General features: G+C 45.7%; 1 protein-coding gene across 1 annotated transcript in view; it reads left to right on the top strand.

Moving 5' to 3' along the window:
- The window catches only part of LOC137783255 (SH3 domain-binding protein 4), a 31,975-nt gene extending 7,005 nt beyond the window's left edge, over positions 1 to 24,970 (top strand). The window contains exons 2-5 of the mRNA XM_068573054.1: positions 9,360 to 9,581; positions 10,279 to 12,632; positions 22,516 to 22,704; positions 23,358 to 24,970. Of these exons, the coding sequence (XP_068429155.1) occupies positions 9,458 to 9,581; positions 10,279 to 12,632; positions 22,516 to 22,704; positions 23,358 to 23,582 (2,892 nt within the window). The 5' untranslated portion in view covers positions 9,360 to 9,457 and the 3' untranslated portion in view covers positions 23,583 to 24,970. The remainder of the gene's footprint in view (positions 1 to 9,359; positions 9,582 to 10,278; positions 12,633 to 22,515; positions 22,705 to 23,357) is intronic.
- The last annotated feature ends 912 nt before the right edge of the window (positions 24,971 to 25,882 follow it).

Here is a 25,882-nt window from a genome sequence, read left to right as displayed (position 1 = left end):
ATGCTCTCTCCTTTTAAGCTTGTTTTTTTTTTAATGTCAATAAACATAAAGGGACCGAGTCCGTGCCTTGTTTAAATATTTGTTCTGGTAGCACCCACCGCTGCTCACTGCGCGAGTGCACAAGCTGTAGCAGCTTTTTCTTTTCCGACGTTGCAACGGCGAGCACATTGCGCGCACTCAGCGGCGCCGTCATTTCCCAACACTTTAAGGCCTCCGCGGCGGCGTCGACTCAGTGGGAGACTCTCGCATCTGGGCTTCTCTCATTATCTGATGCGTTCACAGGCTAATCCAAGGCCTGCGAGCGCGTCGGGGCCGGGCGCCTCGCCGGGCTGATAAATCCTCCCTCGCCGGAGACGGAAAACCCGCCGACTCGGCGTGTTTCTAACTGTGAGGCAGTGACGTTCTGTTCCTGGTGTGGTTAGAAAAGCTGATAATGAGAGTTTGCCTGTTTGCATTTCTAAATCTAAAATGCTTTAGATAAAAAAAATAATAATCTCTGAATGTCGCAGCATGTCACCTTAATTACGTACCTTTTGTACTTTCTCTATCTGCTCATTTTTATCGGTGGAAACTAAATGCGGTTTAGAAAATAGAGCTTAGCATAGCTGTGGTTTCAAAAGTAACTCGTGCCTCTCTTTCTCTCTCTTCTATATTCAGTGTGAAGTATTCTGCAGCTGTGGTTTATGTTGTTGTTACAACAGTATAAAAAGTGCTGTTTAAAGAAGTTTTCTTCCAAAAAACTCTATTTATAGTGTTTCTCACCTGAATACTTACACACTTTCTTTTAGCGCTCGTCACCACTTCTCGCTTCGGCCTCCGGCATAAATGAGCTTGCTTCTCCAACATTGCTGAAACAGAGCAGCTAACCGGCTGGTGAGAGCAACAAATGAGCCGATTGCCAAGTTTTGATTGACAGGTCGTCGCCAGATGTCACCCGTTGGCGTTAACCAGATGAATCACACGTGACCACACTGTATCGTGGTCACATTGCGGTCCAGACAGCTTATCAGAGTTTTATTGACCCTGTGACTCGAGCGACGATTGGAAGGTCTATTAAACTATTGGGCACAGTGCTTATGTTCTTCTATTCTTCTATTCTCTGTGATGAAGTCAGTGACCTTCTGCACCACGAGCCACTGGTGATTACAGACCAAGGAAAGCTGCAGCAGCAAAACACACAGTTACATCGCAGGAACTGAGCAAGCGTGGCTTTTGCTAGTTATGGATTGACCTTTTCATTTGTAAAAGGAGGAATTTGTTGTTTCCTCTTTAAAATGTTGCATTGTCTCTGGAATCTCTCCTCCCTGTGGCAAAGTGCATAATAATGCACAACTGAAGCGAATGCTCACTTGAGTGCAGTTTGAACACACGTGAATATTTAAAGGCATCCACTGTCCTCCACCTGAACCGCTCCAGAAACATTCAGGATGCAATGTTTTAGTTTTGAACGCCGAGGAGGAAGGTTGTCCTTTCATTCTTTACGTTTTGTCCCTTCCCGTGTGGAGATAGTGTCCTGCCGGTGTCCGCACAACGTGAACTGTGATGTCTTTTTTGTCGTCGTGGTCTCAAGCATCCTTCTGGACTGCGAGTGAGCGGATGAGAACAATGCCTTGGAGGCGGTGCTGTGAGGGAAACGGGGCGGGCGGGGAGAGTCTAGAGATCTGGCCGCCTTCTCATCACAAAGGCATTTCCTCCTCAGCCACTTCCTGCTCAGGAGCAGCCATCCTTGAACTCACAGCGGAGACTCGGCCTGCTCCGAGGGGAGACGCGGAGGCGGTCGTTCGGGGCGTCGGGGATGCTTTTTATTGCTGCGGTGTGAACGTTGATGCGTCTCTGACCTTGTACAGTGACCAGCTTTATAGCCCGGGCCTCATTAATGTTGCTCGATACAGATACACACAGAATATATTGTCCTTTTTATGTAAGCAACGGCATAAACTGAACAGGATGAGTACGCAGGAGTGCAGCTCCAGTTCCTCGTGCTACATTCACACTAAATTGTCTTCTTTTCCTTTGTCGCTCATAGTGTATACAAAGCAGTAACTCAGTGTGCTCTGGTGTTTGTAGGTTTTCACTCATCTTCAGATCTGTAAAGCATACAAAGTAAAAGATACATTTGAAAACCAAGTTCAGAGGGAGGACCCATAACTTCAACAAGTTCATCCTCCAAGAAGAAAGCGATCTCTCGCAGTGGCCCGATCAGCTGATCAAAGACGCATTGTGTTTGTCTTCCCTGTGAATCTCTAATAAAAAACACTTGGCGACAGGCTTTTCCATTGGGGACATCCAGCCCACAGGAAGTGAACTGCTGAATAAAAGGAGTGGGGATGGCTGACAGCTTCATAGAGCACTTCCTCCATGGGGACCGTGAAGGAAAAGGCTGAGATGGGGGCTGATCTCCCACGGTCGCCGCTGTGAATCGTGGCGTAGAAATCGGCTTACTGTGCCTCGGCGCGGTCCCCGCTCGCTCACGATGCCCGCCGGGCGGCGACCACCTCGCCGCCCAGACAGGAAGGAGAGAGCGCAGGGGTCGGAGAAGGGCAGACGGGGATTAGGATTTCATATTCGTGGCTCTGGCTTGCGTTTGGGGGGGGAGAGTCCCGTCAGTCTGTTGGGAAGCAGCGAGCACAACGCGGCTCCTCCTCCTCTTCCTGCTGAGGACAGTTTGAAGGACGGAGCAGCAGGCAGCCGGAGGCCCTCGAGCTTCAACAACACCGTTGAACTACTCTGCAGAGAAGGGCAGCGCACAACAGATACAGGACCAAATTATCTTCTCACAGCCGGCGGAACAGACCCACTGCACCCGAGTTTAACGGGACAATCTGGAGCCCGGTGACTGCTCAGTGTAAATAATTTAGGGTTTTTTATCGCATTTTCCTCCAACTGTTAAGATGTAAGCTATTCGGTGGGTTTAACGTCAGATTGCAAATAGCTAAAGAGTTATCATGATTGGACTATTCACTTCTTGGATTGTGGAAATATAAAGAGTTATATTTACTTTGAGCTGAAGAAACTAAATAATTCAAAATCATCCGCCTTAACCATTTTTTTCTTTTTAGAAATAGCACATTCTTTCTCATCTCGTTCAATCTTGATTCTATTGAAGCCGTTCGATGTTTACACTGAGGGAGATATTGAACGCCAATATTATTATTCTTTTCTACGGTTGCACCGTTTCATCACATACAAGATTTAAAAAAAAACTTTTAGGATCTACACTAGAATGTGAAATAAAGTTCTTTGGGTTTAAACAAAATGGCCAGACTTCACATACTCGCACATCAAATCTGTTTTCTAAGCGCTTATTGGACATATTGCCATGAATACTGAGTGGTGGTGTAATATCTGGCTCTCAACAATGTCTATTGCAACGTTACATTCACATAAATCAATATGATTGCTGGTTGAGATAAAGGCCAGTAAAGAGTGCATGTTAATTGTAGATATATGTGATGGCTGGTTATTTATGTTAATCAATATGGTGGCTGGTTATGACGTCCCTAAAGTAGCTTTGCCACAAAAGCATACAAGAAGATGTTATGCTGGAGCTGTAATCAGGGTAAAATGTGTAGTTCTGAAAAAATACTGCACTTATTGTTGCAGGTTTGAATATCATTATATTCAATATAATCATGTCGTGCTTGGGCTGGCAAGAACCTTTTAAAGGCCCCTATTTTGTGAAACTCCTCAGTATACTCATTAAACTTCCAGAGGAATCGCATGATTTATGAGTTCATCTTCTGATTAACACATTCTCGTCTAAAAGCCCTCATCTGCTTCCTCGCCTCTACGTTATACCTCCCTCTCTCTTATCTGTCTGCTCTATAACCTTCAACTCATGAAGCAAACCATACAACCTCTGATGCATCTTTCAACACTCTCTCTGTGGTATCGTGTGGTATTTAACTGAGCCCAAAACCAATGTGCATCTTCTACTTGTCTGCTGGACGATTGTCGTCCTGCAGACTAGTTCCTTCCTGCGCAGGAATAAACACTCAGAAGCTTAAAGGTTGTTGTTGGAGCTCATTATTTTTAAACATCTCATCCGAAGCTTGTGAAAAGAAATTACGAATAATTCCACCACAGTTTATTTGCACGAGTCAAAGGCAATATTTATGTTTTATTATTACAATCTGTAGCGTACCCCTCTGAGAGATGGGCTTGCACTTGGACTGCTGATTTTTAAATGTCTTTTATTCCTTCCAAAACCAACGTAAGAGCTTGTGCCTCTTCGGGGGAGTGCTAACATCGTTCATTTCTCCATTCAAACATGAAAGACCGTAGCTTTAGTCGTTAAACTAGCCATTAAACTTCCTTTTTTTAACGGCATTTGCCCCCTTCAAAATAAAAGCACCGCATCTTAAAACAGAAAACAAAAAAGATAAATGTGTTTGTTTTAGTTTGAATGTATATCTTTTTAAAGATTGTCGCGCGAACATCTTCGCAAACTAAAAAGAAAGGCGTCACACTCTACCAGTGTGCTGCCAACATGAGCAGTGAATATCTGCATTTCATCCGTCTGCAGTATTTCTTTTCTGCATGAGTTTAGCGAAGCCGGTGACCTCAGAGAGTCCGATCAAGCTGTGCGGTCTCCATGATCGGTCTCTACGGTCTGTACACATAAACTAATATAACAGATAAGAGAATACAGATGGAATTCACACAATGATTTCTAATTACTTTTTCAGCCTCCCAGGGTGAGGTTTTACCCAAACACCCTCAAAGGCGCACGTACGTTAGCAATGTCAACGATTAGATCTTGTTTCCACTCTGTTGAGGTTTCAGAGGAAAGCACCGGCATTAGCGCCAAGGACTTTCCATCTTAACGCAAACCCCCGATGAGACACATGAAACAGCGTCAGCCGTTAACACCACGCGTAATGGAAGTCCGCGTGAAAGCCCCGAGCAGTTAAACTCTGCAGAAATGTTATTAGAGAAGTCCGGAGGGAGCGTTTTCTGACACGCCGTTAGCAGAGAAGCTGGCTGAGCCTCGTTATGGCCTCTCCAAGCGCCTTATTACCAGGCAACATGTGGCGATTTGCATGACAGAGTTCTCTTGTTGCTCTTTCTCAGATTTACATGCCAACAGCCCCCACCCACCATTGTTCTGTGGTGGGAGTTAAACAGTGCAGTATGTTCAGGGTGAGGTTTGGAAAGCTGCCGCTGCTGCAGACCACCCAGTGTTTACCTCTAACCTGACCTCACCCCTCCCTCCTCCTCTCCCTCACACCTCCCCCCGCTTCAAAGAGATGAGATCCAGACGTCATGCCGCTGAGGAGGCAGAGCATGCTAACATTTGGATGGAATTAACAGTGACCGAATCCCCCGCCTCCCCGGGACCTGACCGGCGTGGATTGTTGAATGCAACGTTGATATGTTTGGATCAAAGCTGCAGATATCAGATCACACCGCCGGATCAAGCCAGCAGGCCTTTTTTCTGGGGGCTAGTGCAGTTACAAGAGCTTCACGGGCGACTGGAAACCTTTTTTTAGTACAGTGTAAATATATATATATATATAACAATAACAGTTCAAATAAAACAATACAAAAAATTATTCAAAAGCCATGAATGAAATAAGAGCTATAAAACCTTCAAGGCAAAAGCCAGGCTAAATGGTAGGTTTTACATTTGTGTATAAAGCTGTCATCACCGAGTCGTTCCAACGGCATGAAAGTTCAAATCTGTAGCATCAGATGTTTTGTGCGTTCTGCACTTGGGAACAAGTCAAGGCCTCGTGTAGAGGCCGGTCTTGGTACGTGTTTACACAATACGGACAGGCAACCACTAGGAAAGACTTAACATCTATAATATTGTATTCAATCCACATCAAGGTGTGTCGTTGTCGAGTAATAACCTGTTGAGTAATAAGTGCCTTATGGTGCGTGTCAGAGGGGATTATTCCACTTTGTCCACAACCACTTTCCAGCAAGCGAGTGGTGTACGTGTGCTGAAATAACCGGCTGATTGATGGTTTCAGGAATTTTTCAAGCAAAGACCAAATTGAGTTTGAAAACCCTATTTAAATTGCACTTCATCTAAATTATGTTGACATTATCCTGTTTGACTTTTGCAATTTTGAATGATAGGCTGATATTAATCTAAATGAACATCTTAAATGATTTGACCTCCCTCTCATCGCAGTCATCAATCGCCTTTGAGACGTTTTCTTCTTGATTTCAGCGACAGCTCGACCCTCGAGTTCTCACGCATTAATACACGCTGTTAAAAATGACAGACTTCCTTTTCTGGATCGCTGAAAACAGGACTTCAATACAGGACACATTGGTTCCACCCAAACATCGTCAAAGACTGAGATGGGCTAATTTACCAAAGCTTATATATGCATGCTCATTTACGTATCACATGTACGCTGGTTATTGTCACCTTTCAGAAAAAAAACAAAAGAAACTTGAGTAAAAATGTGAGTTTGTATCAGGTAAAGTTGTCGCCTGAGGCAGCACATGTGTTGACGACGCAGCGGGCTGCGATGCAGCTGTAAGGTTTATGTGGAGTCACATAATGCAAAGTAGCTGACACTGCAGGTTTCACGCATTAAAATAATAATTCAGCATACGTGAATGGGCTATTAACGGATTTTAAAGGGCAGCAGAATACTTCCTCCGAGTCCTGCATGTCAGTGGGAAGTTGCTACACGGTGACTTCTTGTTTTACTGCTGAACACGAGAGTCTTAAAAGCAGAACACAAAAATCAGAGCAGCAGCTTGGAAGAAGATGTACAACAAAAAACCTTTTGTGTATTCTTCTTGGAAGAGAACTTTATCCCCCACCACAATAACATACATCATACATCAAATACATTATATCTAAAGGTGAAGTTTTACTTTCCACGTGACGTAAATGTCATCACGAGAGGGTGCACGCAAAAGGCGCGGTACGTCTTCAATTTGTTGTGTTGAGACTTGTCTGCGCTTCTCCGTGGGAAGCGTCCGCTAAAGCGCTCAATAAACACAACTCCTACGCCTCCGTGATGTCTGCAGCTGTGCGTTTTGGGAGTGTGACTGCGGATTAGCAGCCATTGACGGTTTGGAAACCCCCGAGTCGGTTGAATCATTGACTCTTAACGTGTCGTTGGAAATAGAGATAATAGGAGAAAAGCATCTTTCTCAGAATCTAAACTGTAAAGAACACAACAAGAGGTCAAATCACAATACAAAGGCACATTTCGACATGTCACGGGAGGAAAAACACATGTGGAACTAAGTGTATGAATGATGATTGAATTCTAATGATCTGCTTCAGTTTTTGCGGTCCTGGTGTTGTTCACGCTGTCACCGCGCTCATTTAAATACAACAGAGCCCCATTGTTCATGTGATTAGCACTTTAGCACCTGCACTTCCCCCAACTACGACCAGTCTGACATTTCTGCTTTCATTGAGTCCCATTTGCCTCCCGCTCGATAGCCGGAGCGTTTGAGGACGCAGCAAATGATGAACTGGATCAATTACATTAGTGCAATATGAACCGGCAAAAAAAATAAATCCCAACAACCGTGGGTTAACCTTCTGACGTTTACTTTATGTTTCCGGTCGAGTCAGGACATGAAAAGCCCCGATGGAGGATGCTCGAATACGTGAAGCACGTGGGTTTTTTTACACACTGAACGAGATGTTAACACCAAGACATGGCGTCATCATCTTTATTGATTGGAGCAGTTGTACAGTCTCGTGCCGTTGATGTGTGTCAGCGGTAGACTCTCATCAGCATCGTCCTCTCTGTCGTCCCCGAGCTGACACTGATATGAATTATGCATTGAAATAAAAAGCCTGGTGTCTCTAAAACCACCGTGTGCCACTGACCCACATCTGCGGTTTGCAGCCCTTTATTTTTTTATTTGATTTCATTTGTTGCGTTTACATGGTTAAGCAGTGTTTTTAAAACAAATAAAAAAGTGTATTCTCTTTATTTAAAAGATTCAAATATAAATGTCACCGTTTGATGCACCGTACCAGATTATAATTTGCATCTGCAGTTCCTTGACAAGTCATAACAAACACAAGACAATAGCAAACAGTACAGGATGAAAGACACAATACAACATTGTATGTGGTGAAGAATACACAAGATGCATTTGTGTAAAATGCCATTTAACACTGAGAGACTGGATGGGCAGGCAGTGGCATGAAGGATCGAAGTGAGTGTTCATCTTCCCCCTTTTTAATCCTCTTCAGGGTTTAATTTCCCCTTCTGCAATCTCCAGAAAAAGCTTCATATCTCTGTGTGCGAACTGAAAAACTAAATTATGCTGATGTTTTTACGAGCTGACTTACTGCGGGACCCATTTCATTTCGATGGCATCTCAGCGGAACATTTTCACATCAACTTTTTTGCCGTCAAGTTGCAGCGTCGACTTTCATTTAATCTCTCCAGTACGAGTATAAACTGCTCCGCTAAAAGAGGAATGTGTCGCAGACCGTTAAGAGAAGGGAGTCACTGTTACAAACATGTCCTTTAAATAAGCCGAGACCACTTAGTTTCCTGCTCGCGAGAGACGCTTTTCCTTCTTGAATACCTCCTCATTGAATAAAACAGTGTATAAAAAGTGAACAAAATGCCACGAGTGCCCTAAACCGAGAACATATAACGTAGTTTGATTTCTTTCTTGTGTAAGCAGTTATTCCAGCTTTTCCCTTGGAGTAGTCTGAAGGCCAGTTACCCTCAAGAACCACATATTTCATATTTAATGTGGCAGACTTTTCCCATTAGTATCAGTATTATATATTATTCCCATAATGGAATTAATTGAAGTAATGAAATATTAATTTCCCCTCAGTATCAGTGTGTTAATGATTGTAGAAATCGTGCATCAGTCAGATATAAATTGCTATAAATAAATAAGCTGACACGTGAACATTTTCCAGACGTCTGCGTTTAGGAGTGAGCCGAGCTGGAAGAGTCTGCGATTCTCCTTCTATTGATTCTCGAACCCTCCGGTGGGTTTGCTTCTGCACACGGAGAATCAAACCCAAGAGAGGAGGCTGGAGTTTCAAAGTTATTTAGAAGAATTTAATCACACGCATATTTATGCACATCCACTTTGGGCTGGCGTTTACTTCTTAGTTTCTGTTCGTTTGTAGCGTTCTGAAAGCTCATGAGCAGAAAACTGAGAAAAAAAACCTTCTGAATTATAAGTGGATTGAAAGTCTCCGTTACTGCGTGATGAGCATGATCAACATCAACACGACAAATATCAGAAGACAAGAGGACGGAGGGTCTGAATGTTTCACACGGAATGCTGCAAATCTGAAACGATAAAGAAAACATGCAAAGAAACACGTAAAAAGGTATATTTTCTTCACGTATGTTACGTAATCCAACGGTTTAATCTGTGTCTTTCAGAGATCATGGGAGGCTGTTGACGTCCAACTCGGCCGCCACCAAAGTCATCAATACGTTAGAGAAGCCTGAACACGCCGGTTGGTGCGCAGCTCTCGAACATGGCCGCCCATCGAATCAGAGCCACCACCACCAACAACGCCTCGCTCCCGCGCTGCAAGTCCGAGGGGACGCTGATCGATCTCAGTGATGTGGTGTCAGAAGCCAGCCTCAATGACGTCAAAGGTCAGCTGGAAAGTTCATCTAACGGGAAGTTGTAATGAGGGGATGCATCAAATAGAAATGGATTATTTTTAAATGATTGTATGATGTGTTAAATGTCTAAAACAGAGGAATCGATTTACTACAAATGTCTAAAGAGTGTCAGTAAAAGTCGTTACATTGACTGACTGTCGCTGGCTGGCGGGGACGAACAGAGAAAAAGACTTCTCTCTTTGTTTGGGTTTGTTGAAGAGACATTGAGCCATGTCGGGTTAGAGAGGTGAAACTGAACATAAAGTAGACTTCACTTGGTTGTTTCTGTCCCTTCAAGAAACACAAACAGCAGCAGCGGATGAATTAGTGAGCAGACTTTCAGCCCCCCCCTCCCTCCTCTGCCTCCACCTTCATCTGCGCTGAAACAGATTAAGCGCATGTCTGTGCTCTACTTAGTTGAAGCATCTGGTAGTGACAGTCCATCGCTGCATGGGATAGCCTGTGCTTTTAAAAGATGCATAATGTGGACGTCCTCGCAAGCGGGTGCAGTTCTTTTGTTCTGCTTATAATAACTATTTTGCACACGTAAGCCTTAGAAATATATATTAAATCCTCTTGTCTCGGATTTGAGAGGTACAAATAGCCACTGTGGTCGTACTGTGGTCGTCCACAACCCACACATTGCTACTCGTATAAAACTCTTGACATTGTTTTTGTTTTTCCCCAGTGCCTTCTCCCAGTGCCTTACGACTGGATGCTACTGCCTCCTTCGGCGCTGCCAGGGAAGTCGTTGCCATTAAGGACTACTGCCCATCCAGCTTTACCACCCTGAAGTTCTCCAAGGGGGACCGCCTCTACGTCCTGGACTCGTCAGGAGGAGAGTGGTGGTACGCCCACAACAACACAGAAATGGGTTACATCCCCGCAGCTTATGTGGAGCCCATCAACTTCAGAGACTCGTCCTTCAGCGACAGCGGGATGATTGACACCGTGGGAGACTGTCACGACGAGGCGGCCAAAGAGATGGACCTTCTGGGGGAGTGGTCGGGGGTGATTCTGAAACCGACCATCTTACAAAACGGAAACCCTTTTGGAACAAGCCAAACCTCTACAAACCCTTTCCTGAACAGGGGTCCTCAGAGCTCACTTGATCAGAACAGTAATGAGAAATCAGTTGACCTCCTTCTGTTTGACACGCTCACTACATCAGTGCCCAACTCCACCAGCAGCACTGCCGTCAACGGTTTTGGCATCGGTGTTTTCAACCCTCTGAGTCCCACAGTAGGGGTGGGGCAAGCGTTGCGCAGGGACAACCCGTTTTTTAGAAGCAAGCGGTCCTACAGTCTGTCCGAGCTGTCCATCCTGCAGGCTCAGTCCGACGCCCCTCAGGCCTCCTCTGGTTTCTTCGGGGGCCTGAAGGCACCGGCGCCGGAGCAGTTCCAGAGCAGGGAGGACTTTCGGACGGCGTGGCTCACCCACCGCAAGCTCGCCAGGTCCTGCCACGACTTGGACTCGCTGGGTCAGAACCCGGGCTGGGGTCAGACGCAGCCGGTGGAGACCAACATCGTCTGTCGGCTGGACAGCTCAGGAGGCGCCGTCCAGCTCCCGGACACCAACATCAGTATTCACATCCCCGAAGGCCACGTGGCCCCGGGGGACACCCAGCAGATCTCCATCAAAGCTCTGCTCGACCCCCCGCTGGAGCTGAACACCGACCGCTGCACCACAGTCAGCCCTGTGGTGGAGATCAAACTCAGCAACATGGAGACCAAAACCACCATAACCCTGGACATGAAAGTGTCTGTCGTGGTGAAAATGGAGAGCAGGGAGACGACAGAAGTCTTGTGTGTCAGGAGTGATTGTAAAGAGGGGCCGTACACCCCCATTCCTCAGGCGTACATGTATGGAGACACAGTCCAGGTGTGTCTGGATAACCTGGAGCCATGCATGTATGTGTGTGTTGTGGCTCAGTCCCACTCCCTGTCTCCAGACTCCACAGTTTGGGAGCACGTGGTGAAAAAGATCACCTTGGGAGTATACGGCCCCAAACATATCCACCCGTCCTTCAAGACGGTCGTGGCTATGTTTGGCCACGACTGTGCCCCAAAGACATTATTGGTGAGTGAGGTCGGCAAACAGGCGCAGTCTGCTCCATCAGTGGTGCTGCAGCTTTGGGGTAAGCACCAGTTTGTCCTGTCCAAACCCCAGGACCTCCGCGTTGGAGTTTACTCCAACATGGCCAACTACGAGGTAAAGGTTAGTGAGCAGGCCAAAGTGGTCCGGGGCTTCCAGGTTAAGCTAGGCAAAGTCAGTAGGATTGTCTACATCATTGCATCGCGCAACACGGATGACGTTTCTGACTTCACCATACGGATCCAGGTCAAAGACGACCACGATTGTATTCTGGCTCAGTTTTGTGTCCAGACGCCAACGCCGCCACCCAAAGCAGGCCCAAAGACATCGGTGCAAAGGCGCTTCCTGAAGAAGAAGGAAGTGGGCAAGATAGTCTTGTCTCCTCTCGCCATCGCCACCAAGTACCCCGTTTTTCAGGACCGGAGAATAAATAACCTGAAGTTTGGAAAACTAATCAAAACTGTGATTCGTCAGACGAAAAATCAGTACCTGATCGAGTACAAAAAAGGAGACTTTGTAGCTCTGTTGAGTGAGGAGAGGATCAGGCTGAAGGGTCAGCTGTGGACAAAAGAGTGGTACATTGGATATTATCAGGGCAAAATGGGATTTGTTCATGCAAAGAATGTGCTGGTGGTTGGCAAAGTTAAGCCAATTTACTTCAGCGGGCCCGACCTTTCGACTTCGTTGTTGCTGGAGCAGATACTGAAGCCCTGCAAATTCCTCACGTACATCTACGCCTCCGTAAGGACTATACTGATGGAGAACATCGGCAGCTGGCGAGCGTTCGCGGACGCCCTCGGATACGGCAACCTGCCCTTGACCCATTTCTGCCGCGCGGAGCTGGACAGCGAACCCGAGAGGGTCGCGTCGGTGCTGGAGAAGCTGAAGGAGGACTGCAACAATGCGGAGAGCAAAGAGCGAAAGTCCTTCCAGAAAGAACTCCTGACGGTAAGTTAAAGCCTTGGCATCCTCCTCTGTTGCACTGACTCAGCATTTTCTCCGAGTCATTGATTTGGAAAAAAAAAATGCAAATTCTCCTTTTCCTTGTTTTACATGTTGGGTCTCAGTTGAGCCTTTTGTTTTTCATGCGTCAAATTAAATGGTCATGTGTTTCTGCCTGTATCCTCCTGGTAGGAGATTTCTCTCTCGGAGAACAACTCTTCCTTCCTCTCGTTATCTGCCCACAGCTGCTTCAGGCTTTTGGCTTTAGGCTGTGGTTCAGTCTGTTAATTCTGCTGGGAGTGCAGTCAATAACTGCTGTGTGGGCATCGGCGTCTAATCAGGACCTGAGGAGCTGTGGCGTGCAAAAAAAGAATAGTTTGTAACTTTGCAACGGTTGTGTGTACAGTATGCCGATCTAGTAAATCGAATTGATCGTTCAGGCTACTTTAATTCTCTATCTTTATGTGCATATGAATCAAAGCCCTCGGGGGCCGGGTCGGTAATGAAGGAAACAACTTGAAGAAACAGGCCCGTACTCTCCTGTTTGAAGTGTAAAACAATACTTTATTGATGGGACCTCAGGCACATGTTGATAATGAGTACCGACATTATGCCCGTTGCTGTGTCCACGGTGTACAAAATACATGTAAGTCGCTTTGGATAAAAGTGTCAGCTAAATGTAATGTAATGTAGTGCTCTGTGACAGAATATGTTTTAAACTCAACCAGAGCGCATGTATAGTTTGACATTATATTAACAGTATAACACACTTTTTCTACAGCAATTAGTATTGGTTTCCCCCAAAATGATCTGCTTTAACTGAGGATTCATCAAACCTTTCGGTCGATCGGTCGATATGGAGTACAGAGGCCATCGTGTAAAATTAATATGGCGTATGACTCACTGCTTTTGAGTGACTGGGAGCAAGCAACATCAAGCTAGACGCAAACATTGCCTTTCTGACTTAAAACAAAATGTCACAAATGAATACATTGCTATACATTTATTAAGTTATTATTAATTTATTTTTCATAGTTAAAGGATGAATCCTACAACCAGCAACTTGGTAATAAGTCGTCAAAATGAGCAGGAACTGTGAGTCAAGTGTAAAAAATGCTGTGTATGCAGTGTATAAACTTAGAAGTGTATTAATGGTTCGGCTCCATTGTCACAATGCCAGTATCAGTGCATCCCGAGGTTTAATTAGAATATCAGACGGTTATATTTGAGACAGTCGTCGGGGTTTTCCTCGTGGCTTTCTAGCGAAAGAACACATGCGTCTGCAGCAAATGAAGTGGCCTCTTCATGCCTCGTGTTTTTCTTTTTTTTCCTCCGTATATTCAGCTTTTATTTAAAGTGGACAAAGTGCTGAGCTGTGTTAGCTGTAAGTGAACAAACAAACTCTTTCAGGCACTTTATTGTGCATCTGCCGTCGTGGAAATGTGGGTTTTCATTGTCGCCTCACTCAGTACGGGGAGCGATTTTCATCCTGAGCTGTCTAAACGCGCTGAACTCACTCATCAAATCCAGTGATTTACGTCCAAGGCTTCTTTTTATATTTATACGTTTTTCTATTTTATGTGTCTGTGCCGGTTTGACAGCATTTTGGTCGAGTGGAGCTCGGCTACCCCGGTTCCTGGACCGTCGGCATATTATCCCGAGCGTCTCTGTCAGAGGTCATGGATGAACTACAGCTGAAGTAACACGGAGCAGATACACTGTAATTTACGCGAGGTTGTAAACACTAGTTAGAACCATTTATAGACAGAGAAGCTGCAGTATGGAAAAGAACATAATAAAAGGTGGTGACTGAAAATATGGCCTTTGAGGGACTTCTGACCCATTCGCTTCTGAATATAGGTTTGTTTTTCTGTTTCGTCTGTCAGGATTACACCTAAACTACTGGTTACTGTGGGGACAAAGCACGCAGAGATCCAGCAAATTTGAGATCGCGAGGACTCTTTGTTCAACCGACACAAATATGCCGTTTGTTCCACGCGCAAACATCTGATGTTTGTTTTTGCGTCCTCTGAAAAGTGGATTTTGTTGCCCGTGCGGGCCTCCCTGTAAAGCCGAGCGAATCTAAAGACTGTCAGATAAAATCCTCATCCTCTTCTCCTCTCGCACATTCTCAATGACACAGAAGAACATCTCCTATGATTCGCCTGTGTGCCGGTCGACACGGACGGAAGTCTATTTTTAGAATAAAAGAAAGCCAAATCAAAAGCACTGCGGCCGCTTTCCTTTGTGCTCAAATGTCTGAATCCATTGTGGTCGGCTTTGATTGTCGGTAGAGAAAAGGGGTCCTCAGCAGCGCCAAGTGCTCACAGACAGCATATTTGTGAACATAGATTTATAATTTCCATCGGTTTGTTGAATGCATCAAAAGATGTGTCCGATAAGCCAGAGAGAGACACGGGGAGGTGAGCTGCGGGCGGCTCTGCAGCTTTTTGGAGGTTTCTTTTTAATGAAATCCAGAATTTGTACTTTTTTTTTAGCTTCAGGCGATTATTAATTCTGTTTGCAAATGATGATTACTGGTTCACTGGAATAACATACACAGACAGATAAGTAACGAGCAGCCAGCAGTAACAAGCCCCGAGGTCTAGGGGGAATTTCAGCAGCGCAGCTTGAGATGTGTCATCGTGTGTCTTTGAGCCGAAAGGTACTGCACCACCGTGCATCAACTGTTACATCTATTTATGTAAATTCAAACATTTTTAGGATTTTGGAAGGTTGGACTAATATTTTGTTCATACGTATATGTGTGTGTCAAATCTGATCGGTCCAATCTCGTCTGATCAAAGTGAATATTAGATTGCGCAACGTCCTCTGATTAACAAATTCTTCGATTCTGAAACGTTCGCCTTTTGTTGTTTCTATTTCACTGTTATGAGGCCACCATCAAGATGCTGCTGTGATTTTGGATCTTTGTCTTGTCTCGACCAGAGGATCTTTTCCAGGACTTCTTTTTTTTACCTTGTTTTACACAACTTGACTTGTAAAAAGCGTGTGACAACAGTGACAACGTGGTCTGAAGCAGACCGATTGTCTTCATTCATTCATGGTGCTGACGGGTGACGACGTCTCCGTGAAAGAAGCCACACGTGAACCAGCGCGGCCTCCAATCCCATGCGAGTCTCGCCGTGTTGTTTGCTGTCGGCGGGCGGTGCAGCGGGGTCCAGGTCGTGTCTGTTGGATCTCAGGCCCTGCAGATGTTTCCTGCCTCATTGTTCGGAAACTAAACAGAAGCTCCACTCGTGGTCCGGCGGGCGCCTGCAGTCAGTACGACTTCCCATAATCCTCCTTGACCCAGGCCCCCTCTGCACATAAGGCCACGTTGCAGCTAACTGTCCCGCTGACAGTTGTCCGCTGTTGGATAACGATAAGGATTTCTGTTAAATGTCAGCGAGCGTACAGCCGCAGTACTCCCGGACATTTTTACCCAACTCATTTGATTGATTAACACTCCAACTAATTCAGGTGCATCACACTGAAGCGGTTTTATCGTGCGGCTTTCCACTTTTAAACACCCCGAGACGGACAGGACTGCGTTCGCTCAGGCGCTCCCGCACGAAACCGTCTGCAGAGAGATCCAAAAATGCCACATCTGACCCGTCTTTGTGAATTCAAATCACTGCTGTGGGAAAACCTCTGCTATGCTTCTCCAGGCTGCTCTTACGTGACTGTATAAGGGTATTTAAGGGAGCGCAATGCACGTGTCCACTTGGCAGAAGTGTCGAGTTGAGCAAACCACAAAGTCAAGAAAACGCAGCAGTGCAAACAAACTCTACCTCTGTGAATAAGATGTGAAAGAATTGTGTGAGCATTATTCGGTTAACATATTCTTCTGCACTTATTTGAAGTTTTGCATGAGAGAAGCTCTATGAAATGTTCTTCCCCAACTGCAAATATTGTTTTGTTTTAAGAATTAATTGATTTTATGAATTCATTTGAAAGGATCGCCCCTTGAGACACAAATGCAAAATCATGAAGCACATACAGAGAAAAAAAACAGCGTTACATAACATAACTCACACAGATGGAGACATCCTCAGATCTGAATTCACTGAAGTCGATGTACACGTGGCCTGGACCACAACCACAACATCAGGAAGAACTAGATAGAAATAACCAAACATTCTCACTTTCGTCTTGTTATGAGGGTCGTAAAAAGGCATCAGTATTATTTGGAGACTGTTCCAGAGCCAGTTAGACGTTTATTCTAGTGACGGGTCTTGAGATATCTGAAGGACGGACGAACAGGTGCTTCATAGTTTTATTTGGGAGGTGTTCAGCCTCAGTGACCTCTGGTGACCTTTAACGCCGTTCTCCTGCTCACTTAAATGCTACCTTGCATCTCAGCAGAAGCATGATTTCAGCTGCGGTCTCATTACGTTATTGATTGGTTTGATTCAATTGTTGTTCATGGATTTCGACCAGAAGGTTGTTTTGGGATGAAATCTTCAACATAATTGTGTTAGAAATTCAATACGTATATTGCAAACAAAGGGAGTGAGTTGTTTTAGGCTGCAGGTCCCCCACTATTCTTTGCTGCATTCCTCGGTGTGGACACCTTTGAGGTGGAGATGCTTAATTCATCTTCTCAGAGTAATGACTGCGGCTGTGAGACATATTTCTAATGGATCCAATGACTCTTTGAAATGTGAAAGCTGTCGAACTCACGGAAAATTATCGCCCATCTCTGCAGTCCCCCACAACTCCAGGGGATCCTCACAGTGTCTTAACTCGTGGTTCTGGTTTTTACAGCCTCCGGCAGCACGCGGGTCATCGTGAGCTGCCTTCAAATGTGCTGTACGGACATAAATTACATTCTGATGTTTTGACTTTGACTTTGACCCTCTCAATACCAACATACACATATATATATATATATATATATATATATATATATATATATATATATATATATATATATATATATATATATATATACTAAAGGACGAGTGGATAGAAACCAAAACAGAGCGACCGGCGGGTGAAAAGTTGACACAATGACTTATGATTCATGGCGCTCTGTGACTGCTGGATGTGGGATTAAGCAACAAGTTCAACACATCAACTGAAGAGCTGGCGATATGGCAGTAATGTGTCATTGCAAGTTTAAATAAACCATTAAATTATTTAATATGTCAGAGACAGGACGGCGAAAAAAGTGACGCGATCAACTCGGCGGTTAAAAGTCTCTCGATCGCTTTAAAGGTTTCTTAGAAAACGAGTGGACAGAGATGTGAATTCAGAGCAGTGCTTCTCAGTGTTTCCTCATTTCTTTACAGAAGAAATGTTATTTTGTCCTTTTGTTTTTTTATTTGTTTATTTTTTGTCCAACTGTTCTCTTTATTTTATTCTCTTTTTCTGGCGTTGTGGTGTCGTGTTTGTTTGTGGTTATTATTCGGCTTGCATAAAAAAAACATAAACATATATATATATATATATATATATATATATATATATATATGAGGGTTCACTGGACAGACCTGCTCCTCTCTCTGTCTGTCAGTGTCCATCTTTCGGGATTTACACAGAAATCTAACGCGCAGAACCAAAAGTCATCCGCCCGGCGTCTGTCTTCCTCCGCCTGCTCTCGCCCTGCTGCAACCGACTCGTCTCCATTGGCTCGGAAAGACTTTTCCTGAGTGACATTTCCCCTAACAGCTGCTCGATGAGAGAACATGAATGTCCGAACCTCATTTCATGGCAATCCCTCCAAGTGGAGGACCGGCGGACCGACTCACTACTGACGCAGAAAACTGACAGCAACAGTAATACATCAGATATCTCTTTCTCTTGATCGTGTATTTTCTTTGTGTTTGCACTGTTGTTGCACAGTTTTTTACTTCTTGAAGACTTTCAGTCTCACGTGATGAGAATATAACCGTGAGCTCCTCTCACGTCCTCCAGAGCTTCTGCTAGTGAAGAAGGAGCGTTACCAGGGAAATCCCCCTCCTCCCTCCTTCATCCCGCTCTTCCTCCTGCCTGGTTGCCGACAGACAGCGAACCGGCATGCCGATTTAATAAGAACCTGCAGCACAGAGACCGCAGAGGTGGATCCTTTGTTGTGGCTCGGTGCTAAAAGGGGATTTTCATTTCAAAGCTCTGCTGCCGAGCGCCTGACCCTCCTGAATTATTTGCTGTGGGATCAGTGTGGCAGGTATAGAGCCTGGGAACAATAACAACATCCTATCCCTGGAGGAGGGCTCTGGAAACTGGAGCAGCAACCAGGCCCACCGTGTGCGATTGGCTCTCCGCCTTGCCGTTCTCGTACCGCGCACACATCTAGATTTACTTATTTCCACCATCTCCAGCCTCCTTCTTCTGTTCCTCCCTCTCCTCTCCTTCCCCGACTGGGTGTGGCAGGCGGCTGCTTTTGCAGTAATTAACTAAACAACAAATCACTCGTTCTCTGAAGATTAAGGCCTTGTCTGAGCTGCTTTCGGAGCCAGTTCATGAAGAATAACAATAGTTTACTTGTGGGTGAAATGTTCCAAAATCTCCCGGCATCCTCAGGTTTGGGATCTGAGGCTGAGGTTGTGTTCGCCAAAAAAGGTGAAAAGGCGAGCACACATGTTTGAGATTGCAGAAGAAATGCAATTGCAAAGCCACAGTGCGGCTGAGATGGAGTGGAGAGGCTGTAAATGGGAAACGTGGAGGAAGTCAGATGGAAAATGAAGATGGGATAGAAAAATAATAAAGAGCAGATTGTGTGTGAGTTTTGTAGCTGAGAGGAAAACCTGAAACAGGAAGACGGAAGAAACAAATCATGTATCAGAAAAGCTCACAGTGGGTGATACCAAGGGTTTAGTTTGTGTGTGTGTGTGTGTGTTTGTGTTTGTTTTGGTATGCAAAGACAGACATGATTGAAGCGCGCCCGCTTGGTTTCCACCGTCAACGTTATCTCTGGAAATATGTCTCCAGGAATTTTCTTCTCGTTTTGACAAGCAGATGATTTATGCAGTGTGGGGGAGGGGTGTGTGTGTGTAGAGAGAGAGGGGGGGGGGGGGTCTGCGGGGCTTCAGACCGCTGATTGGATGAGCATGTGAAGCAAACTCTTTGGCATTTAACAAAAGCGTGCACACACGTGTCCCACAACTTGCTGACATTTAAAAAGGCAGCTCAGCATGTAATTCCTCTCCGCTCTCTCGGCGTATTGAAGCCGTTGCAGTTGCTGTAACGCTGGTGCACCCGGATCCGTCTGCTGCAGCTCAATTATTAGTTTAAAATCAGGCTGGAGACTCCCGGGGCACGACGCTGAGTGATAAATACTTAACAACGCGCCATCAAAGATTTACAGCAGCCAGAATGTTTGCAACCAGTAAGACGAGCCAGAGAAAGACCAAAGTGCAGCTTCACAGGACTTCTTCTCGATGCTCTGAGCAGTGAACTGAACTCCATGACATATATATATATTTCATAAGAAGGCGTGTTAATCCCAATCTCTTGCCCAGAGTGGTATCGTTCTTTTTCGATCTTAAGCATATTAGTTTTACATACTAATCTCAAGGTCCAGAGACCCCCTCCCCACCATCTGCTAATGAAGACCATGCGATGCACTTGAGAGCTCTGCAAACCCAGCGAGGGGTCAAATACAGTCGCTGAGTTAAGATTTCGTCAACGGTCCACGGAGGGGTTTTGCTCAGTTTAGAGTCTCCAGAAAATCAATCAGCAGCTTTTGATTCATTCACTTGCCAAACGAAAAACAGTGAAATGCTTCCAAACATGAAGTGTGATGTTGTGAGTCAGCCAGTTTCAGGTGGACCGGACTAAGTGCAGGCCGGTGTGACTAGAATACACAGTGAATAGAAGATTATAAAAACATTTTCAGCTCTCTTCATGACGGCCATGAGCTCATGTGAAAACATGCAGGACCCATGTTTCTTCAAGACCAGCTATTCAATTGGATCTGGAGGGAAATAATAGGCTGCTATGATTTTTTTTAATGCACCAGGGAGTGATGTTGGAGGAGTTATTGATCAAGTCCCTCTTTAATAAACAAGTCTATTCATCATGGTGGTGTGATACTTAAATACCTTCACGAAACAGTCTGATTCTGTATCAAAATGTTTGATTGGCTCGTACTGAGTGCACAAAGCAGGACTGTGTTACCACGCAGCGCTCCCATGCAGAGACACACTTAAACCCGCGGTCAGACAGGAAGTGATCCCCTTTTTACTTTGGCGGGGATTTCCTGTGGTTATTGTCCTGCGAGGAAACAGGTGCTTGTCAAAGGGTTTATCTCCCCGACGGCGTCTTCCCCTCAACTTCCACAAACAGAAACAAACAAATGCTGTGTGAGTCCAGCGCAGTCGGCCACTCTGAGTTTAACTAACGAACCAAAGTGTCTTAACTTGATTTGAGTATAATGTGATTTTTTTGCCGCTAAGTGATCCTGGAGAGAACCGAGGCCGGCGTCTGATTGGCCCACTGACGCTTTCTATCTCCTCTGGTCTCGTCTCAGAGTGAGTGGGGCTGCTGGAGCATGGCATCTGCATTCCTCGACCCTCATCCCCCTCCCCTCCCTCCCTCCATCCCTCCATCCTCCTCCCCCCTTCATATCCTGTCGTTCCACACATTCCTGCACGTGGAGCTGAAGCCCAAACAGGAGCTTTAAATTCACCTTCGCTCTGTTGAGTCTGCAAGTCAAAGGCTGCGTCCGTGTTCGTCAGTCAGTCTGTGTGTGTGTGTGTGTGTGTGTGTGTGTGTGTGTGTTTCTCTGTACTTCTGTCTTTGTGAGGACCAGTAACTTTTAGACCTGGATAACGAGAACATATGGAAAGTTTGGACATTCTAAAAATAAAAAAAAATCCCCCGAACGTGAGATCATTTTTAGAAAGTAGTCCAGTTAAATATCTTTAATCTGCATTTTTCTGGCCGTGTGTGTGTGTGTGCGCGCGTTTGCAAGTGTGGTGCATGAATAAATACGTGTGTATCCGTCAGTGCAAACTCACTTTGTATTTGCATCTGTGACATTTGTGTTTGCAAATCCCCGGTGACGCGCTGCAGGTCGTCTCTGCTATCGGAGCAGACTTAGGTCTCCAAAGTGTTTTTTGTTCCCACACACACACACACACACACACCGGGGCCGGGGCATAACTGATGGAGACAGGCAGGTTACCGAGGCTGATGGGAGGAGCCGGGCTCCTGTCCAGACCAGTTAGGGCCCAACAAACAGGAAAGCCACGTCGGCACATTGCGCTTCGCTCCGCCCTCCCTCGGCAGCGGGACCTGGAGATGGAGATGTTGCTGAGCTGTCTAAACTTTTGGTGCAGAGCAAGAAAGCGAGGCGTTTAGTGTTCATTACCGACCCCAGGTGTTTCCCCAACGCCGCCCTCGGGACAAACTCCAGCTAAACCGTCAGCATGTTGCCTCGAGGAGATGCTGGAAACCGCCTTCAGCCTTTAATCCTGCGGTGTCCTGTTGTGCGTCTTTGTGTGTATCCGTATTGGTCACCAGGCGTTTCTTTTATTTTTCCCCCCTTTGCTCAGTTTCAGATGTGACATAAATCCTGAGTGTTGTTGTGGGAGCAACGTGAGGCTCTTATTTCTATTTCCACTAGAAAGCATCTGAAAAATGCACAAAGCTGAGATTTGCAGGCGGATTGGGGAGGCAGGCTGTGGAAAATAACAGAGGATCAAGTCCGTGGAAGGAAACCTGGAGATTTATTAGTCTCCATGTAGCGGTTGGTTTTTAGGGAAACTTCACTGACTTCTGCTCAGTTCCCATCTTCACGAGACACCAACGTCGTCCTCTCTCGTACCCCGACGTTCTCGTAACGTTCCTCCATATTCCACTCCCGTCATTTCATGCTGTGCTTTCCTCTCTCATTTATTCAGTCTCACGTCCTCTTGTGTGTTGGTTTTCTTCACCGCAGGCTCTGTTGAAGATGGACTGTCAGGGTCTCGTTGCCAGACTGGTCATGGACTTCGTCCTCCTGACCACGGCCGTGGAGGTGGCCGGGCGCTGGAGGGAGCTCGCCGAGAGGCTCGTCAAGGTGTCGCGCCAGCAGATGGACGCTTACGAGGCGCCGCACCGCGACAAGAACGGGGTGGTGGACAGCGAGGTACGTCCGTCTTGGAAAGACACAAATAGATGCAAAATCAGCATCGCTGCTGTATCTTGTTGTGTTTTGTTCCATGAAGTTCTTTTTAGATGCATTTGATTTTTGATACCCTTCAAGAAGAAAACAGTTTGCACAAAACCAAACGATTTTGATTAGTTAACGCCGGTTGAGAAAATGTTTACTGCAACAAAAATCACAGCAAAATACTGATGTTTCATGATAAAACCATTCATCCCAGCTGATAAAATTCTCTTAAAATAGTTATGCTTTCTATAAGAACCAAAGAGTACTTTGTGGATTGTGGCAAATTATATTTGCCTCATTTGTAAGGATGAATATTCAGTCAAAAACTCAGTCCGAGATCCACACGACAACTTGACCATGAAGTTCATGTCAATGCATTTTTTTTGCTTCTCAAAAGCTTTTTAACAATTTGAACCGCATGGCGGAGCACGGAAAGGACAGCAGACAACCGTCTGCAGTCGGACACAATCGGCTCAGTCAGTGCTCAGACGCGTCTGTGTATCAGCAGATCATGGGATGTTTATTGTTTATTCTCCCTCCTCTCTCTCTCTCTCTCTCTCTCTCTCTCTCTCTCTCTCTCTCTCTCTCTCTCTCTCTCTCTCTCTCTTCTCTCTCTCTCTGGCCTGCAGGCCATGTGGAAGCCGGCGTATGACTTCCTGGTCACGTGGGCCGCTCAGATCGGCGACAGCTACCGAGACGTGATCCAGGAGCTGCACATGGGCATAGACAAGATGAAGAACCCCATCACCAAGCGCTGGAAGCACCTGACCGGCACGCTCATCCTCGTCAACTGCCTGGACGCCCTGCGGAGCTCCGCCTTCAGCCCCGCCGCTCAGGACGACTACGCCATCTGAGACCCGTCTCCCGCTCCGTTTGCTCGCGATGTGAAACCCGCCGGTGCCCGCTCCCCTCCACCTGACACCAGCTCACCTCGAAGAGTGACACATATCAGCTGTCTCTCTCGCTCTGAAAGCCACTACTGCTGTCTGTCGTTTTGTTCCCGCGGCGCTGCCTTCAGCCCCATCGTGCCCGAGGGAACGTCGCCGGGCCGCCCCCACGTCTCCGCTGCCGGCCAAACATCACAGCGCCGTACGGAGCTCGCAGTATTCACACGGACTCTTTTAATAGTTCCTGTCTTGCATAGTTATGTATTTTTGTACTCTTATTATGGCACAGCATTTTTTGTTTTTTGTTTTTTTTAAAGAAAACACTATGAACCCTTTGGTTAAGAACTGTGGATTGAACGCCAAGAAAGTCACCTTTTTTCAAGAAAAGACACTTTTAGATATCGTATCCTCGTTACCGTAGCCTTGTCACGTGTCAAACCTGTTCTATTTATTTTGCCACCTCTTCTCTACTTCAGGATCTCTCTCTCTCTCTCTCTCTCTCTCTCTCTCTCTCTCTCTCTCTCTCTCTCTCCCTCCGGGGTCCCGCTCAGTTCAGGGATCCAAATATCCGTCTGTCAGTCGGTATTTGACCTGGCGCCAAAAAAACTGAATAATTTATTAATTAGTTTGAATCGAGCTCCCCGCTAACGCCAACTCATTATGTCGACTAATTGAATACTTTAACAGTCTAAACTGATCTGTCTCTCTGGTTCCAACATTTCAGATGTGAGAATTCGCTGGTAATGAAATAATTATGTCTGTCGTACAAAACAAGTCACTAGAAAATGTCACTAAACTGTTATTGTATCAAGCTGGAGAGTCCATCCTCGACGCTGTCAACATCCGTCGTCAAAAACAAAATCAACTCAAGGTCCACTTACTCCCTTCTTCAGGTGCTTTTGGCCTCATCTCATGGTCTTCATCGGCAGATTCAGTAACATCAACATGGAGGAGAAGTCACAGACGAGACCAAAAGCTCCAGAACCAGTGAGAAAGTCGACGAGAGTTGAGTTTTCTTTTGCGATTAACGACTAAACAATTTTTCCTCTTCAGATAAAAACAAGTCAGCCTTACCTGCCGTGTAACAATCAGCCTGTAGCCGCTCACTTCTCACCTCTTTGTCTCCTGTCTGTATTTCTTTCGTCCCATGAAAGTAATCGTTACCAAAGCTTGCCAAAAATGAATACAGCTCTCCACAGATGACCTTGTACAATATTCAGACCACTGTTGTGAGGACGCAGTCTGGTTAGGTTTCAGTGCTCCATGCTGTACAATGTGGTGAGTTGGAAAACCTTTTTTGTCACTATACTTTTGTGGAAAAGACTAAATAAAAAAATGTAAATATTTGGACACGATATTTGTTGCATTGTACCTAATTTCTGAGCAGAATTCAGAATCCGTATGCGACGGGACTAGAAGTTGGTTCGTGCTTTGCTTATCAGCAAAATATGCAGAATGCAGCGCCCGAAATGCTCGCCGTCGTGATAGTTTCCCTGTAAAAGCCCTCAGCAACCACGACGTCACTGTCAGGAGGTTTCCTTATCTTAAACGGGAGCGACAGGCTGCCATGTTGTGCGTGTTATCAGCGTTCTGTTTGTGGAAAACACCCTGACAATACACCATCTGAGGAAATGTGCAGTGGAGGGTAAATCGGGACGGTGCAGGAGGGAAGACAGGCCGGCCTCGGGATGCAGACAGAGCCAGGTCAAAACAGGGAGGCGAGAAAAAACCGAAGGAGCAAGATAATGGCAAAAGAGGCTTCTGCATCAGAGAAGTCCCGATGACCTCCAGCAGCATGTCCGCTTATCTTCTTGCCGCCCTCATCATTTTCTCATGTCTTGTGTTTGAAAACTGCTGCAGCTTCAAAAATAATCCAACATTTCAAATTGAAGCTCGACTTACCGGTTCTATTAACCAGCAGCGGAGCTCTCCTGCCGGTAGAAATAATCCGGTTCTTGTCAGAAAAAAACCCCCAACAAAAGCGAGACGAGCACGCCGCCGTCCACAGGATACTTTCACACGGAAAGTATGGGATGGATAAAAAAGATGTTTCAAGCTCTGAGAGTGGTTGTCTCTTACTGAAATGTCTCTTACTGAAAAGCACTTTGGATGTCGCACTTAACTAGTCAGCACAGCATCTTTTGCAATGATGAGAAAAATAATACAGCAGGTTTTCCTGCTTTAACAGTTCGGCATGTTAGAGTTGGAGGAATACAGCAACAGCTCCGAGAGGCGACACCTCTATATATAGAATCTGGAGTTACAAT

This window comes from Clinocottus analis, unplaced genomic scaffold (genome assembly GCF_023055335.1).
Source record: "Clinocottus analis isolate CAN_PGR_092001 unplaced genomic scaffold, fCliAna1.0.p SCAF_12, whole genome shotgun sequence".
Classification (NCBI taxonomy): domain Eukaryota; kingdom Metazoa; phylum Chordata; class Actinopteri; order Perciformes; family Cottidae; genus Clinocottus; species Clinocottus analis.
The sequence above is the reverse complement of the archived record's forward strand: the minus strand, read 5'-3'. Positions and strand labels throughout refer to the sequence as shown.